General features: G+C 41.4%; 2 protein-coding genes across 2 annotated transcripts; one reads left to right on the plus strand and one right to left on the minus strand.

Moving 5' to 3' along the window:
• The first annotated feature begins 2873 nt into the window (after nt 1–2873).
• Nucleotides 2874–5614, plus strand: LOC126564121 (DNA replication licensing factor Mcm6). The gene is made up of 4 exons (XM_050221054.1): nt 2874–3002; nt 3075–4108; nt 4196–5406; nt 5494–5614. Exons 1-4 carry the CDS (start codon nt 2911–2913, stop codon nt 5599–5601), a joined length of 2445 nt encoding a protein of 814 aa, XP_050077011.1. The 5' UTR covers nt 2874–2910; the 3' UTR covers nt 5602–5614.
• A 549-nt stretch (nt 5615–6163) lies between these two features.
• LOC126565254 (proliferating cell nuclear antigen) lies at nt 6164–7083 on the minus strand. The gene is made up of 2 exons (XM_050222418.1): nt 6572–7083; nt 6164–6495 (listed from the first exon to the last, which is right to left on the minus strand). The coding sequence occupies exons 1-2, from the start codon at nt 7065–7067 to the stop codon at nt 6209–6211; spliced, it is 783 nt and encodes a 260-aa protein (XP_050078375.1). The 5' UTR covers nt 7068–7083; the 3' UTR covers nt 6164–6208.
• Between the last annotated feature and the right edge of the window lie 7033 nt (nt 7084–14116).

Consider the following 14116-nt stretch of genomic DNA (forward strand, 5'->3'; position numbering starts at 1 on the left):
TAAAATAAAATAAAATAAAACACCTTCCTGCTATCTTCTCGCTATCTTTTAATATTTTTTTTACTATAGAATGTTTCTATGCACTTCTAGTGTAGTTGAATGCTCCGATAGATTATGTAAGATTTTTTTAAATATCCATGTTAACATACATATAATATTGCCATAAGCTTAAGTGTATTTTGCTGTTGTTTATATCATAAATGTCGTAAAATGTTTTGCCCAACATTTTGAATGTAGCTCATTTGTAATGGAACAGTTAGATAAATTTCTAAAGACACGACCATAACATTTTAAGAAGAACAAGGTCAGAATCATTGCAATGAAGCTAGAGTTTAAGCTGATAATTCGTATCGCACATTTGATTTAAGAGGAACGAACCACGAATTTACTTGTGTTTTTAGAAATCAATATTCAGGGTATCCCGGTGATTTTTTAAGCGTGTTTTTGTTTTCCATGTGTGTTTTGTAAGTCCTGAGATTTTTTATACAAGTTTTCCTATATTTTAGACGTTTTTCCATATTTTTTGGTGAATGTTCTTAGGGTTACCGACAGTTTCCCGGTTATTTTTGTTTTTGTTACACACAGTTACCTTACAGTTTTTTGTCAGGTTACCAGATCGTTGTGAATAAATTTCAAAACATCTATTTTATTTATTTTTTCATTTCGTGATGACGGCCTGTATTCCTTTAAATATTAATTTAAATCTATCTTAACAATTCATTAAGCTTATATGCTATTTTGAGGGTAGACATTTCCTTCCCCTTCAATTCAAGTGCACCTTATCCCGAATGAGCTCGGTTGTGGAAGTTGTTTCTGCCAGGTATGGTTCTAAAGTTGTCCTCTCTATGTCTGCTAAGGGTTTGTCGCCTCTTTGGAGCAACGTGCCGTGGACACTATCAACTGGCTCCAAAGAAAACCCCCTTTTGTTGCGGATACTTTGTGGTGATTCGCCACTACATCTCGTTGACAGCATTTGGATGTTACTGCTGGCAGCCCCACCATCGGCAGAACGCACGAGTCCGAAAGCCACTACCGCTTTGTGAAGCTACAGTAGCATCTTACTCACGCATTCCGCCAACAGTCACAACTACACGTCGTCCAAACCTCATTCAATCGGTTCAGTGATCAAATGTTGTCGCTGGCGACCCTGACGCCTGCAAAACGCGAGGAACAGACAGCTACTATAACCTTGTAAGGTTACTGCAGAATCTAACTATTTTATTTTTATATTCAAACAAAACAACAAACTCTTTATGAGACGGAAAAAATGTCGTTGAAAATTTTGTAGAATAATGTTACACGTATTGTTATACTCTTTTGATATTGACTAATTATGTCTTTGATTTAGTGGGCCACAATTAACTGCTTGCTAACAGTTAAGCTACTTAGCTACGAAGTCAACGATTCGTTAGTCCGATGGCTTCATAGCTACTTAATGAATAGGAGTCTTCCTTCTAGGCTTAACGACCTCTAAGGTCATGCCGGCCATCGAAATGGCTTTCTAGACTACCGATACCACGTAGTTGGTCAGTCAGTCGTCACTACGGGGGGACGGTCCGGATGGGATTTGAACCCCGGTCCTACCATTTGAAGACCGGCGCCGCTGTCGCCTACACCACCGAGCCGCCCCATGAATGAACAGGAGTATCAGGGTCAGAATCATCGTTTTTTTGCGCCCTTCAACAATTTGTCAGAGGTTCCACAAGGTAGCATACGTGGGCCTCTGCTGTTTGTCATTTTTACTATCGATATTGTCAACGCGCTTTCTAACTGCTGTAAACTGCTGTATGCTGACGACTGAAGTTATTTATGTCTGTATCAAACATTGACGACTGTGCTGTACTCCAAAATTGTTTAAATCGTTTCATGTCCTGATGTTCTTAGAACTGTATGTGTGTAAATGTTTAAAAAATGCTCTGATACAACGTTCTCTAGAAAACGGTCACCTATAGTATTTGAGTACAAATTAGCTGGCAGCTCAGTTCCGCGAACAAACGTCATTCGTGATTTAGGTGTATTATTAGACTCTGTACTAACTTTTGAACGAATCATGAATTAACTATTTCAATTAATACTAATATACTAGTAATTAGTATATTGGTAATCCTTAGAAAAGCGTCAATAATACCCTATAATCTAATTTGTTTTTGTATTCAATCCCATGTGCCGAAAAGTGTAATTATATCCATGCAAGATTTAACTCTTTTTAACTAATTTGTTCTTTTGTAGCAACTATATTGAATAACTATGACATAATATATGTTTTTACTAAAAATAAAAGAATCTGCAGTTTTCTTTTTACAGAGTTTATCGAGTCACGTTGCTATTTGAACGGTGTATTTCGTCGATTCTGACACGTATTTTCATTTCTATCATTCAATTCTATTTCATCCATATGTATTTCTATTCCTTTATTTTAAAAAAAGAAATACCTTCAAAATCTTAGTTTATTTACATTTCGTCGCGGTGCTATTTGATATTTGTATCGAAAATCATATAGAAGGATTGAAAATAAATATGGATGAGAGGAGTTTCCAAACAGACAAGAAAATTCATGTCAGAATCGATTAAATACGCCATGCAAATTGTAAAGTGACATGATAAACCCTGTATAGGCGCAAATAGTTTTTCATGAAATGGTTAATAGTGTGATATTCTTGAATACTGGTCTGTTTGAATTTGAAATTTAACAATTCATTTATGATAAAAAAAGTCCACGGATCACACAGTGTGCGTGAAATACACGCCAGAGGGTGCTGTTGGAAGAACATGACATCAAAAATTGGCGCGCTGCTGCTGCTGCTGCTTGCTTGTTGCTTGTTGGTGATTTGTGTTTGTGAGCATTGAATATCTCTCGCTGGCATAATAATTGCTGTTGAATTGAAACAGTAAAGCGTTTAGTGAATTATCATGGATGTAGCGGATGCGCATGTTGGACAGCTTCGTGTTCGGGATGAAGTGGGAGAGCGATGCCAGAAATTGTTCCTGGATTTCCTCGAAGAGTGAGTAAACGGTGGAATAGGCAATGCTGTTTCGTGGTATGATCTTCTTACGTACTTATCGTCGTTCCGTAGGTTTAAGGAGGATGGCGAGATGAAGTATCTGAAGACCGTGTTAGACCTGGTCAATCCGGACAGGTCTACGCTCGAGGTGAGCTTCGAAGATGTGGAGAGTTACAACCAAACATTGGCTACAGCGATTATTGAGGAGTACTATCGGATCTTCCCCTACCTGTGCCAATCTGTATCGCATTTTGTGCGGGATCGAACCGTATTGAAAAAGGCTAAAGAATGCTACGTATCGTTTGTGGATGTTCCTACGCGTCATAAGGTTCGCGAGCTGACCACTGCCAAGATTGGAACGCTGATTCGCATCTCTGGTCAGGTGGTACGCACGCACCCAGTGCACCCCGAGCTAGTTTTGGGCACGTTCGTGTGCCTGGACTGCCAGACAGAAATCCGCGCCGTCGAACAACAGTTTAAGTTCACGAATCCGACTATCTGCCGCAATCCAGTGTGCGCCAATCGCCGTCGTTTCATGCTGGAAGTGGACAAATCGTTGTTCATTGACTTCCAAAAGGTTCGCATACAGGAGACGCAGGCGGAACTGCCTCGTGGTTGTATACCTCGCTCGGTGGAGGTGATTTTACGAGCAGAAATGGTGGAAACCGTGCAAGCCGGAGACCGATACGATTTTACTGGAACGCTGATCGTCATACCCGATGTGGGAGCATTGCAGCTGCCCGGAGCAAAGGCCGAGATTGGGTCACGCCACAAGCAGGGTGATAATGCCGCCGAAGGAGTGCGCGGGCTAAAGGCACTGGGTATGCGCGACTTGAACTACAAGATGGCTTTTCTGGCGTGCTCGGTGCAGGTAACCTCGTCCCGTTTCGGTGGAACTGATTTGCCGATGAGTGAGGTCACTGCGGAAGACATGAAGAAGCACATGACTGATGCGGAATGGAAAAAGGTGTACGAAATGTCGCGTGATCCTCGGCTGTACTCACACTTGATCAACAGCCTGTTTCCCTCGATCTACGGAAACGACGAGGTAAAACGGGGAATTCTGCTGATGTTATTCGGAGGTGTCGCCAAAACTACACAAGAGAGTAAGTGATCGAATAATGTTTTTAGAGAAATGCCATCTTTATAAAAAAAAAACAAATCATTTATTTGCGGTTGCTTTTAATTTTCAGAAACGACACTTCGTGGTGACATTAACGTGTGCATTGTAGGAGATCCAAGTACGGCAAAGTCTCAGTTCCTGAAGCAAGTGTCGGATTTTTCTCCGCGTGCAGTGTACACGTCAGGAAAAGCGTCGTCCGCTGCCGGTCTTACAGCGGCTGTAGTAAGGGATGAGGAAAGTTTCGATTTCGTTATCGAGGCCGGAGCACTTATGCTGGCGGACAATGGTATTTGCTGTATCGATGAGTTCGACAAGATGGACCCGCACGACCAGGTTGCGATTCACGAGGCCATGGAGCAGCAAACGATTTCCATTGCCAAGGCGGGCGTACGTGCCACACTGAATGCCCGTACCTCAATCTTGGCCGCTGCCAATCCAATCGGTGGCAGGTACGATCGATCGAAATCGTTGCAGCAAAACATTCAGCTGACGGCTCCGATTATGTCGCGTTTCGATCTGTTTTTCATTCTGGTGGACGAGTGCAACGAGGTGGTTGACTATGCGATCGCAAGAAAGATTGTAGACCTGCATTCCCACATCGAAAATCGTGTTGAGCAGGTTTATTCGCGCGAGGATGTGCTGCGGTATATAATGTTCGCACGACAGTTTAAGCCAGTTATCAAACCAGAAGCGATGGAGCTGCTGGTTGAAAACTACGGACATTTGCGACAGCGTGACACCGGTACAACGGGCAAAAGCACCTGGCGAATAACTGTACGACAGCTGGAAAGTATGATTCGTTTGAGTGAAGCGATGGCCAAAATGGAGTGTAGCGAGGTGGTGACCGAACAGCACGTGAAGGAAGCTTACCGGCTGTTGAACAAGTCGATCATCCGTGTCGAGCAACCGGACATTCATTTGGACGATGAGGAGGAAAACGAAAACATTATGGATACTGGTGAGGATACACCAGCAGACACGCAGGAGGATACACAAGGAACGAACGGAACGGAAGAAAATGGCCACGATGCAGTGACCGTCACGAAAAAGAAGTTGACACTTTCCTTTGAAGAGTACAAAAATCTGTCCAACATGCTGGTGATACATATGCGCAACGAGGAGAGCCGCTTTGAATCGGAAGAGCTTGAACAGGAGGGAATCAGTAAAACACAGCTCATAAACTGGTACCTTGGCCAGGTTGAGGACCAGTTGGAAACGGTCGAGGAGTTGACGGAGAGAAAGATCTTGATAGAAAAGGTGATCGATCGATTGATTTATCACGTAAGTAACAGCTTTCGTATCTCGATTCTCTACCTTTTAAGACTGGGATATAATTTTAACACTAAATGAATGCTTTCGTCTTGGCAGGATCAAGTAATCATACCATTGAAGAAGTCCGGACTCGACGAAAAGGGACCATCCGAAGACGAAGATGTGCTGCTGGTGGTTCATCCTAATTATATTGTGGAAAGTTAATTTAATGAGCCTTTCCCTCGACGCACCGTTTTGTCCACCAACATTCTCTATTAGCAAAGCGTTTTATAGTAATAAGAGCGTGTTTCATTTTGCTTTTTTTTATTTCATATGAACAATAAACCTAAAACTGATCATAATAAGTTGAGATGCCTCAGTACAATGCAGATGACATGTGGAAGGGATTTATTTTGTTATCTTAACTCAGCAATGCTGGCCGTATTGCCAACGAGGGCTGTTATTATGCATTGAATGTTTAAGAATATGAAAATTCTCTTCCTTGTTTCACTCTCCTACTGCGGTTGATTTGTCGCAGTCTGATTATGTCTTGTTGTTGGTATCGAACAAGATTTCATGCCAAATTATTTCTATTTGCAATACTTTCAATTCTTTATAACATGCAAGACACATTCCTGTACAGCTGACCGGAATTTTGGTCCTGTAGAATATTTACGAAAGGTTTTTCTCAGCTGCGCAAGAATCAAATAACATTTAGCCTGCCATTTGGTACAGAGCAACCGAAGCCTGTTAAGTGTGTTCAATGAAACAAGTAGAGATGAAATAATGTTTTACATAAAAGCGGATAGTCTTACATGTATTTTTATTTAACTTAATTCTCATCGTCTTCAATCTTAGGTGCGAGATAGTAGCGAATGTGTCCCAGGTCTGGAATTCGGTATTCAACTACCAGCGGAACGTCGGCCGACATAGACAGCTGCACCTGGTTGCACAGTGGCGTTGCCTTCGTAAAGGAGTTCAGGTAGCGGCATGCAAAGGTAAGCGTTACTGGTTCTTGCATTTCAATAATGACCGATTCTTCCTCTTTGTCTACGCTGGCAGTTTGTGCTAGCTTAATATTGGCTGAACCAGCATCACCAGATGCTGAAAATTTCACACCTGTGTTGAAAAAAAGCAATTTCTTTTATTGTCTCATGCTGCTGATAAATGGACAATTATTTATCCCATTGCTTACCTTCTTTGGTGCACGAGATGACGACGGATTCGCCAAACTGGGACAGATCGCGACAGATGCGTGCAAATTCCATTGCCGGCATACGAACGACGCACGCATAATCCGTTTCCGGAATGCCCAGGTGCTCCTGGTCCAGGTTCATTAGTTTCATCTCATAATCGGACACTTTCTCATGATTATGTGACTCGAACATGAACGTGACGGTATCGGCATTATCCTGCGCTTTCATCGTTAAGGTATCATCGTTATTGGCACACTTCATGATCTTGGCCATGTTGGCCAGGTTCATGCCCATTGATAAGTTTCTGTCACACCGGTACTTGTCGAAACCGTCGGAGCGTAGCGATAGGGACACGAGCGAAACGTGGGAATTGTCCATCGCTTGCAATTGAATACCGGAATCACTGCAATCGAATGTAGCCTCGTTTAGCAGATCCTTGATCGCGTCCAGGACCTTCTTCAGGACGTTGCTAGCGTTAAGCCGTGCCTCAAACATGTCGCTGCTGTAGAAGCAAATTCGTACTATATTCAATTGCAAAACTACTGAAAATTATACTGCCTTAAAGAGGTACACCACCCTGAATTACTCACTTCAATAAGTAGAAACGGAGCGGGATCGAGAAACTTCTTGTTTGTGTGTGGACAGGACCAAGACGTGAAGACAAATAACTGTGTAATGCTGAAATTTGGCGCACCAAAGTTGATGCTCACAAAAAGGCGCGAAACAACAACAGCAACTGTCAAACCGCATGGCGCTGTTGACAGTTAACGCAGCACGGTGGTCGAAGGCAAGTCTGTTTGTAAATTGTGTTAATTTTTCAAATTTAAAATGAGATAAATGTATTATCCATTTTATTTATTCGCAGAGATTGTGTGTTTCCTAAACTAAAGTGGCATCTAGTTATACATAATTGGTAGACCATTCACGATAGAGCATTTTCAACTGATTACGAGTAAAAAAATATGTTTGGTAGTGATGAGAAAACCGGCTCTCTTGTAGCCAGTATCTCTGAAGACCATAATTGCATAAACATTAAAAAAGATTATGGAGTTCATGCAGTTTTAAAAATGTTTGTTTCAGCCCTACGACATGTCCATGTTAACGAATTGATTACAGTTTCGAATGTTCATTTATACTTTAATCCGCATGAGTCGAGTAGCTACTGTACCATTATTTAGACCCTAAAAAGCCCTCCAGCTTGAGACCAATTGTGTGTAGTTTATGATTTTGGCTGTATCATTTCTGCAGCATTTAGGGTTGATCATTCTTATGGCGTCTATTAAAGAAATGAATAGCAAATTACATTAACGATATACGTAATATGTTTTACTGTTACAATATTTCAATTCATTAAATCTCAAATTAAAGACGAATGTAGTCTCACAGATTCAAAGCCTCTTCCCCAAAAAAAAAGCATTCTCAGGGTATCATAAAATACATACAAAAAAACCTATTTGAACCTACGATTTTATTTGAACAAGTTCGCTTCGATCGTTCCATTGAAGGAACGGAACGAACATAATAGGTTCGGAACGAAAATGTCATCACTAGAACTGACTTGGTTGTATCAGTAAGTTTAGTAAGTCGTTATAAGCTAGTACCTGCTGAAGAAGTCCATTTTCAGAGTATCCTTTAGTCTCCTACTGCCACTGGATGTATTGGAGCACGCATCAACATCACTACTCCATCTCAAGCTGAGGCTAACACGCCGCTTCTTTCCATAAAATTTTAGCTCTGCGTAATTTATGGACGGCCCCTAAGAACGGATAGCAGCTAAGCCTCCTACAAGTATGACAGCAGTTATGTTTTTAATGGCGCTTACTTTTGATTTAAGGTATGGTAAATTTTAGAAGACTTCAAAATTATTGCCTATCTCCTGTTTGAAGTTTTTTCGAATTTGGTTATTGTCTTGCTTATATACAACCAACGGTTTTGCACTGCTTGCTTGATACGTTGGAGGTATTGTAGATATTTTAGGAGAGTCTCAAACTAACTATATGTGTGATTATTCATAAGCTGGTCGTAGAGTCTAATTTTTTTACATGCTTGATTTGTGATGTTGGTTATCAGCTAGTAAGTCTGATAAGTTTGGCTGGGATTCTAGCACAGTTGATTGTGTTGTATAATTTTATCTTCATTATCTTCTCGTTCTTTTTCTTTTTTGGCTTAACGACCTTTGCTAGTTCGTGCAGGCAATGAAATTAATTACTTACTGAACGAATTGGTAACATATAGTTGAAAAGTTAGTCCTCACGGCGGTTGGGATGGCATTTGAATCCCGGTTCTGACGTGCAAACACCTGCGACGCTGTCGTTATTAAATCAGTCTGCATATGTGGTTTTTAAATCGATGAGGAGATTGTAAGAGTGTAGCTAGTGTTCTGCCGCGTTCTCCAAAATTTACTAAAGAATTAAATTTTTGCCAGCGGTTAAATTTCCATTTCGTAAACGTCTCTGATAGTTGAACTATTGTACAACTTTGATAGTACTCTTGAGCTGTCATTTTTCGTTTGTCTGCCAAAGCTGCCTTTGTATCGTTTTTTTGTTATGTATTATTTGTGTTTATTCTGAAAAATAGGCCTGGCCGTATTGCAAGAAGTACTAAATTTCATACTAAACTTACCTGCTTTGTTCACAAATTAGTTTTGTAATTTGTTCATTTATTAGTCCGATTTTGATGAAATTCAAGAATTGGTAGGATATGGAGTAAGGGATGCACTGGCTGCGTACCGTACCAATTGCCTAACACGCTATAAGGCTGACAACCTACCAAAACTTGAAATTAAGATGACGCGGATTCTAGGGTTTTGTTAGTTCAAGAATTGTAAAACATGATGATGGAGGTACTATTCATTTATTTATTATACAGTTTAACGGCATTTCGCCCTATTGTCAACTCCATGTGTGGCTGGAACAATAAACGTTAATAATAAGGTATTTCGTCTTTATTCTTTGCCTTATCCCGAGCATGCTCGGTGGTGGATGTGTCGTTGCTGTCCAGGTCTATTGGTTGTTGTGTGTTGTTTTCCATAGGTATATGTCTTCTTCTTCTTCTTGGCCTGCTCAAAATTGAGCACGTCGCGTCGACATGGCCAGGTCCCCAATCAGTTTCCAGGAAACTCATTCTAGGGCTGCAGTCCTCCATCCACGGCTGCATCCGATCTCCGACAGATTAGACTCTACTTGATCCAGCCAACGAGCTCGCTGTGCTCCACTACGCCTCGTACCGAACGAGTCGCTGACGAGCACCTTCTTGGTGGAGCATGAGTCCGGCATCCTCATCACGTGCCCTAGCCAACGTATCCTTCTGGATATCAGCACCGCCAAACAGCTCAGCTAGCTCGTGGTTCATTCTGCTTCGCCACACGCCCTGCTCGTACACACCGCCAAAGAGGGTCCTTAGCACCTGCCGTTCAAAAATGGCGAGTGCATTGGCGTCTTCCGTCAGCATAGTCCAAGACTCGTACCCGTAGAGGACTGCCGGACGTATCAAAACGCGGTAAATCGTACATTTCGTGTGTTGTTGGAGTCTTCTGGATCGCAGGAGTTTGTGGAGTCCGTAGTAGGCACGATTCCCCAGAACAATGCGCCTTCCGATTTCGCTGCTTACGTTGTTGTCCGAAGTTACGATCGTACTAAGGTAGCAGAACTCCTCTACCACCTCGAGATCGTCGCCGTCAACTGATACTCTGTTGACGGAGGTGTACGCATCGCACACCGCCGCAGTTGTACGTCCGATGATGTTAATGTCATCCGCGAAGCCAAGGAATCGGAGAGATCGGGTGAAAATCGTGCTCTTGGTCTTGCCTCAGACCCGGTGAGATTTGAACGATTTCGACAGCATGCTCGAAACTCTTACCTTGCACTGCACCCCGTCCATAGTGGCCTTTAGCAGCCGTACCAGCTTCCCAGGGATTCCGTACTGCTGCATGGTGTTCAATAGTTCGGTTAGATCTATGGTATCGTAGGCCGCCTTGAAGTCAATGAAGTAGGTTGTGCGTAGGGATCTGGTGCTCCCGGCATTTTTGGAGGATCTACTGTAAAGTGAAGATTTGGTCGGTTGTCGATTTGCCTCCAACAAATCCAGCTTGGTAGCTTCCGGCGAAATCTGTAGCAAGGGGCTCCAGACTGCAGAAGAGTATTCGGGACAGGATCTTACAGGATCTTAACAATTATTTGCCTGCGTACAGTGTTCCCTAAACAGTCCAGCAGTAGCAGCTTTAGCGCTACCTGACCAGATTTGGATCCAAAAATGATCGGCAAGTTCTATCCTGCAGCAGCAAGAGCAACTTCGCTACTCTCGAGAGCGAACCCGCCAAACACTCTATAACCCAGCACTAACGCAGTCGAACTAGTTGTGTCAAGGCTGGGCTGATTTGGAGCACAATGTACTGTGGAAATCGCCTGCCTCCTATTTATGGCAGTGTTGAAATTGCCCCCGAATGCTGTTGCCTCGTCATCGGATCACATGTGGAGATTGAGGTACTATTATCATTTTAAATTTACTATCGTATAACAAAGCTGCTAAAATGAATCTTAATATCACATAGCAAAATATGATAAAAATGGGGGTGACGTTGAACAGCGCATAGCGATGCTTTATGTACATTCTGTCTGAGAAGTATAGTGTCCAGTCCACCAACATTGGCAATAGATTTTGGCATCATCATTACTCGTTAGAAGCCATAATTGACGTTTGGACTTGTAAGACTTATTTTCTAGACAATGTGTACGGTAGTCATGTCCATTATTTTGCTCTTACGGCGTTGGTTAGAATGGCTGTTCTTCATCAGACTGAATCCTCCGTACGTAACAATCATTAAAGGATAAGGGGCACAGATTTGCGGGAAAGGATAATATGCTTCTTACCGAATGCGCCTAGAAACCGCGGTATGTAGAAAGGCAAAAGGAGCTAAAATTTAGCAAGAAATTAATTATAAAGCTAGCAGCGTACGTGTCTGATGTATGTAAATTTGATTGATGTTATCTCATTTGCATATAATTGAGCGTATTACGTATGTATAAACCTTTTGTTCGGCGGTGTTGATGGCTTGCGTGAAGGTGCTTGAATCTTGTTCACACAACCAGTGGTGCAGAAAATGGTTAGACCTTTTTGCATTGAAAGAAGGCTACGCGTCAAGCCTGGTGCATCTAACGATAACGCGTGGCCGGTACTTTGAACCGAATGTTGCAATGACGGATGGTACTAGAGCAATTTGAAAGTATTCAAATTTAATACGAAACGGATACAACTATATATTGCGAGTTACTATTAAGCGAAGGCCATTAAAATTGATATATCGATAGTTTGCAGGATCGCTACAATCAAGAATCTTTCAGCGGTGAACTGTGCATTATGGCGTGAGTTAGATACGTTGTAAATAATGATGTCTAGTTCGGCTTTCAACACCACATAGTACAAACTTTATTTGTTGGCTTGATACGATGCGAAAATAGCAACAACAAGGAATCTGAGAATGTTAAAATTTTGAGTTTGGATTTGATTTTCAGCAACAAATGAACAAACAGAATGTGGATTATATTAAAATTTTGTTGAAAAAATGGGAAATTATAAAAGTTTTGATTCACTTTGTTGTTGTTCGGACATACAACTCTACCATATGGACTATGCAGTCCTAACTAAAATTAAAAACCCATTTTTGGCCACATTCAAGAATGTTTTATACATAAGAATTCAAAAATCTATCAGTTTTCAGCAATTGATTATACAGTCCATGAATTCTTCCATATGTTTGATGTTCAGAAAACGGTACAATAGCTCTAGGCGTTGTTTTCTTATAGTCCTACAATTCTTGTCGGGTCGATTTAATCGCCGCTGGGTAGAATGGGTGCATTAGGCACACTCCAACAAGCCGTACGATAATACCGGTGACGTATACCGAGCAAGTGTTCCGACCGTGTTAGAAAAATATAGAACTAAATCATTTTCCTACACCATCGTCTGTAAGTGCAAGTAGGACCTAAGCGATTTCAGTGTCCACTCTGGAGCCGTAGTTTGAATCTATTGCACTGCAAGTAAAAAACTGCGGCACAGCTAGTCCGGAGCGCAGTTTGCTCCACGAAGTAATTCCTCTAGTTGACGCTAAACTGTGCGTTCAATCATTTTTGCAGCTACTTCGAGCACAATGCTAAGGGTAAGTTTTGGTTTATGCTTTACACGCCGGTGGTATTATGAAAACACACGCAGTACCGGTGGCAAGAGTCATTGTTCACTGGAAACACGTGTTTTTCTTTCTTGTAAGCATGCGTTGGAAGCTACTGTGAGTGAGTGAGTGAGTGAGTGTAGGGGAAAAGATATTACAGTCACTCAATAGTGTGTATTGAATATTCCGTAATGCTCGTTACTTGCGAACGTTTGGTTTCTATAGCCGTATGCATATACTTGTACACAATAAAGCGATAATTGTTAGACGGAGGATGGCTTTTCTCAGGTGATTAATGAGTATTAAGTGGAGGATACAACATGGGCAAGCATCTGTTAGGACGACGAAATGAGTAGTTTTCGTAAGTTTACATAAAAAAGTTTCAAAATGTGTAGTAAGAAAGCTGTACTGTACCAGATAATGTCATCGGCTGTATGATGGATACGTGTATGAAGAAAATTATCATCACTATTGTGTGGAGATTTGAGTAAACCATGAAAGTTTTTTAAAAACTGTTGTACTGTTCTTTTCATGCTCCAATACATTACTTTAGTTTTGTAGAAATCATTCCACAAAAAATATTATCTCCTGTGTTCAATTATCAATCAAGTACGATAAGAAATATTTGTTATCGTACACATTCACCATGTTCAACAGAAAAAAATGATCAATTTTAACCCTTTAGGTGGTAAAAACGACGTTGCAAATAATCATCATCTGTTAATCTAGCCACTGTCAACCTGTAAATTCACGGCACTTCATCAGACCAGCGGGAATCAACCGAGCGCTTCGGTTTTACTCAGAAGTGTGTGAGGAGAACGTGGATAGGTTTGCTGGTTTGCTAGTAACAGCACATACTTGCACTATCATCGCTCTGGTGGACTAGCCAAGGTTGGTCATCGTGGGTGCAGCAGTATGTTTCCGAAGCTCGGTGGCCATATTACAAACGATCAGCAACACTAGCTCGATTGTTTCTTTTGGGAGCAATACATCACTTTGGAAAGTTTACTGAAAGAAGCATGCTATCACCTCAAGAAACAGATGAACCGTTTGATTTATAGGGCATTTCTGAAGGAGCTTATTTTGTACGAAGCAGTACCGGGCAAGGAACCAGATTTTGAAACAAATTCTTTTGCTTCGCTGTAGCTTCGTTTTTAAGTTTTTCCCACAGTTATTTTGTATGGCTGGCTTCAATTTCTATCATAATCGGTTATTTCTGCAACCTTGTAGCGAACGGGCTGAGTATAAGTATGGTCAGGAGAATTTGGTAGCTTCATAAAAATAGCTGATTCGTGTAGTAGCTTTGATTTAGTCAATACATTAATTTTCTCAATACATTTTTTGTGTTTGTGTGCTATCATTACATATCCAGCAGTAGGAC

The sequence above is a fragment of the Anopheles maculipalpis genome, chromosome 3RL (genome assembly GCF_943734695.1).
Source record: "Anopheles maculipalpis chromosome 3RL, idAnoMacuDA_375_x, whole genome shotgun sequence".
NCBI classification, from domain to species: Eukaryota; Metazoa; Arthropoda; class Insecta; order Diptera; family Culicidae; genus Anopheles; species Anopheles maculipalpis.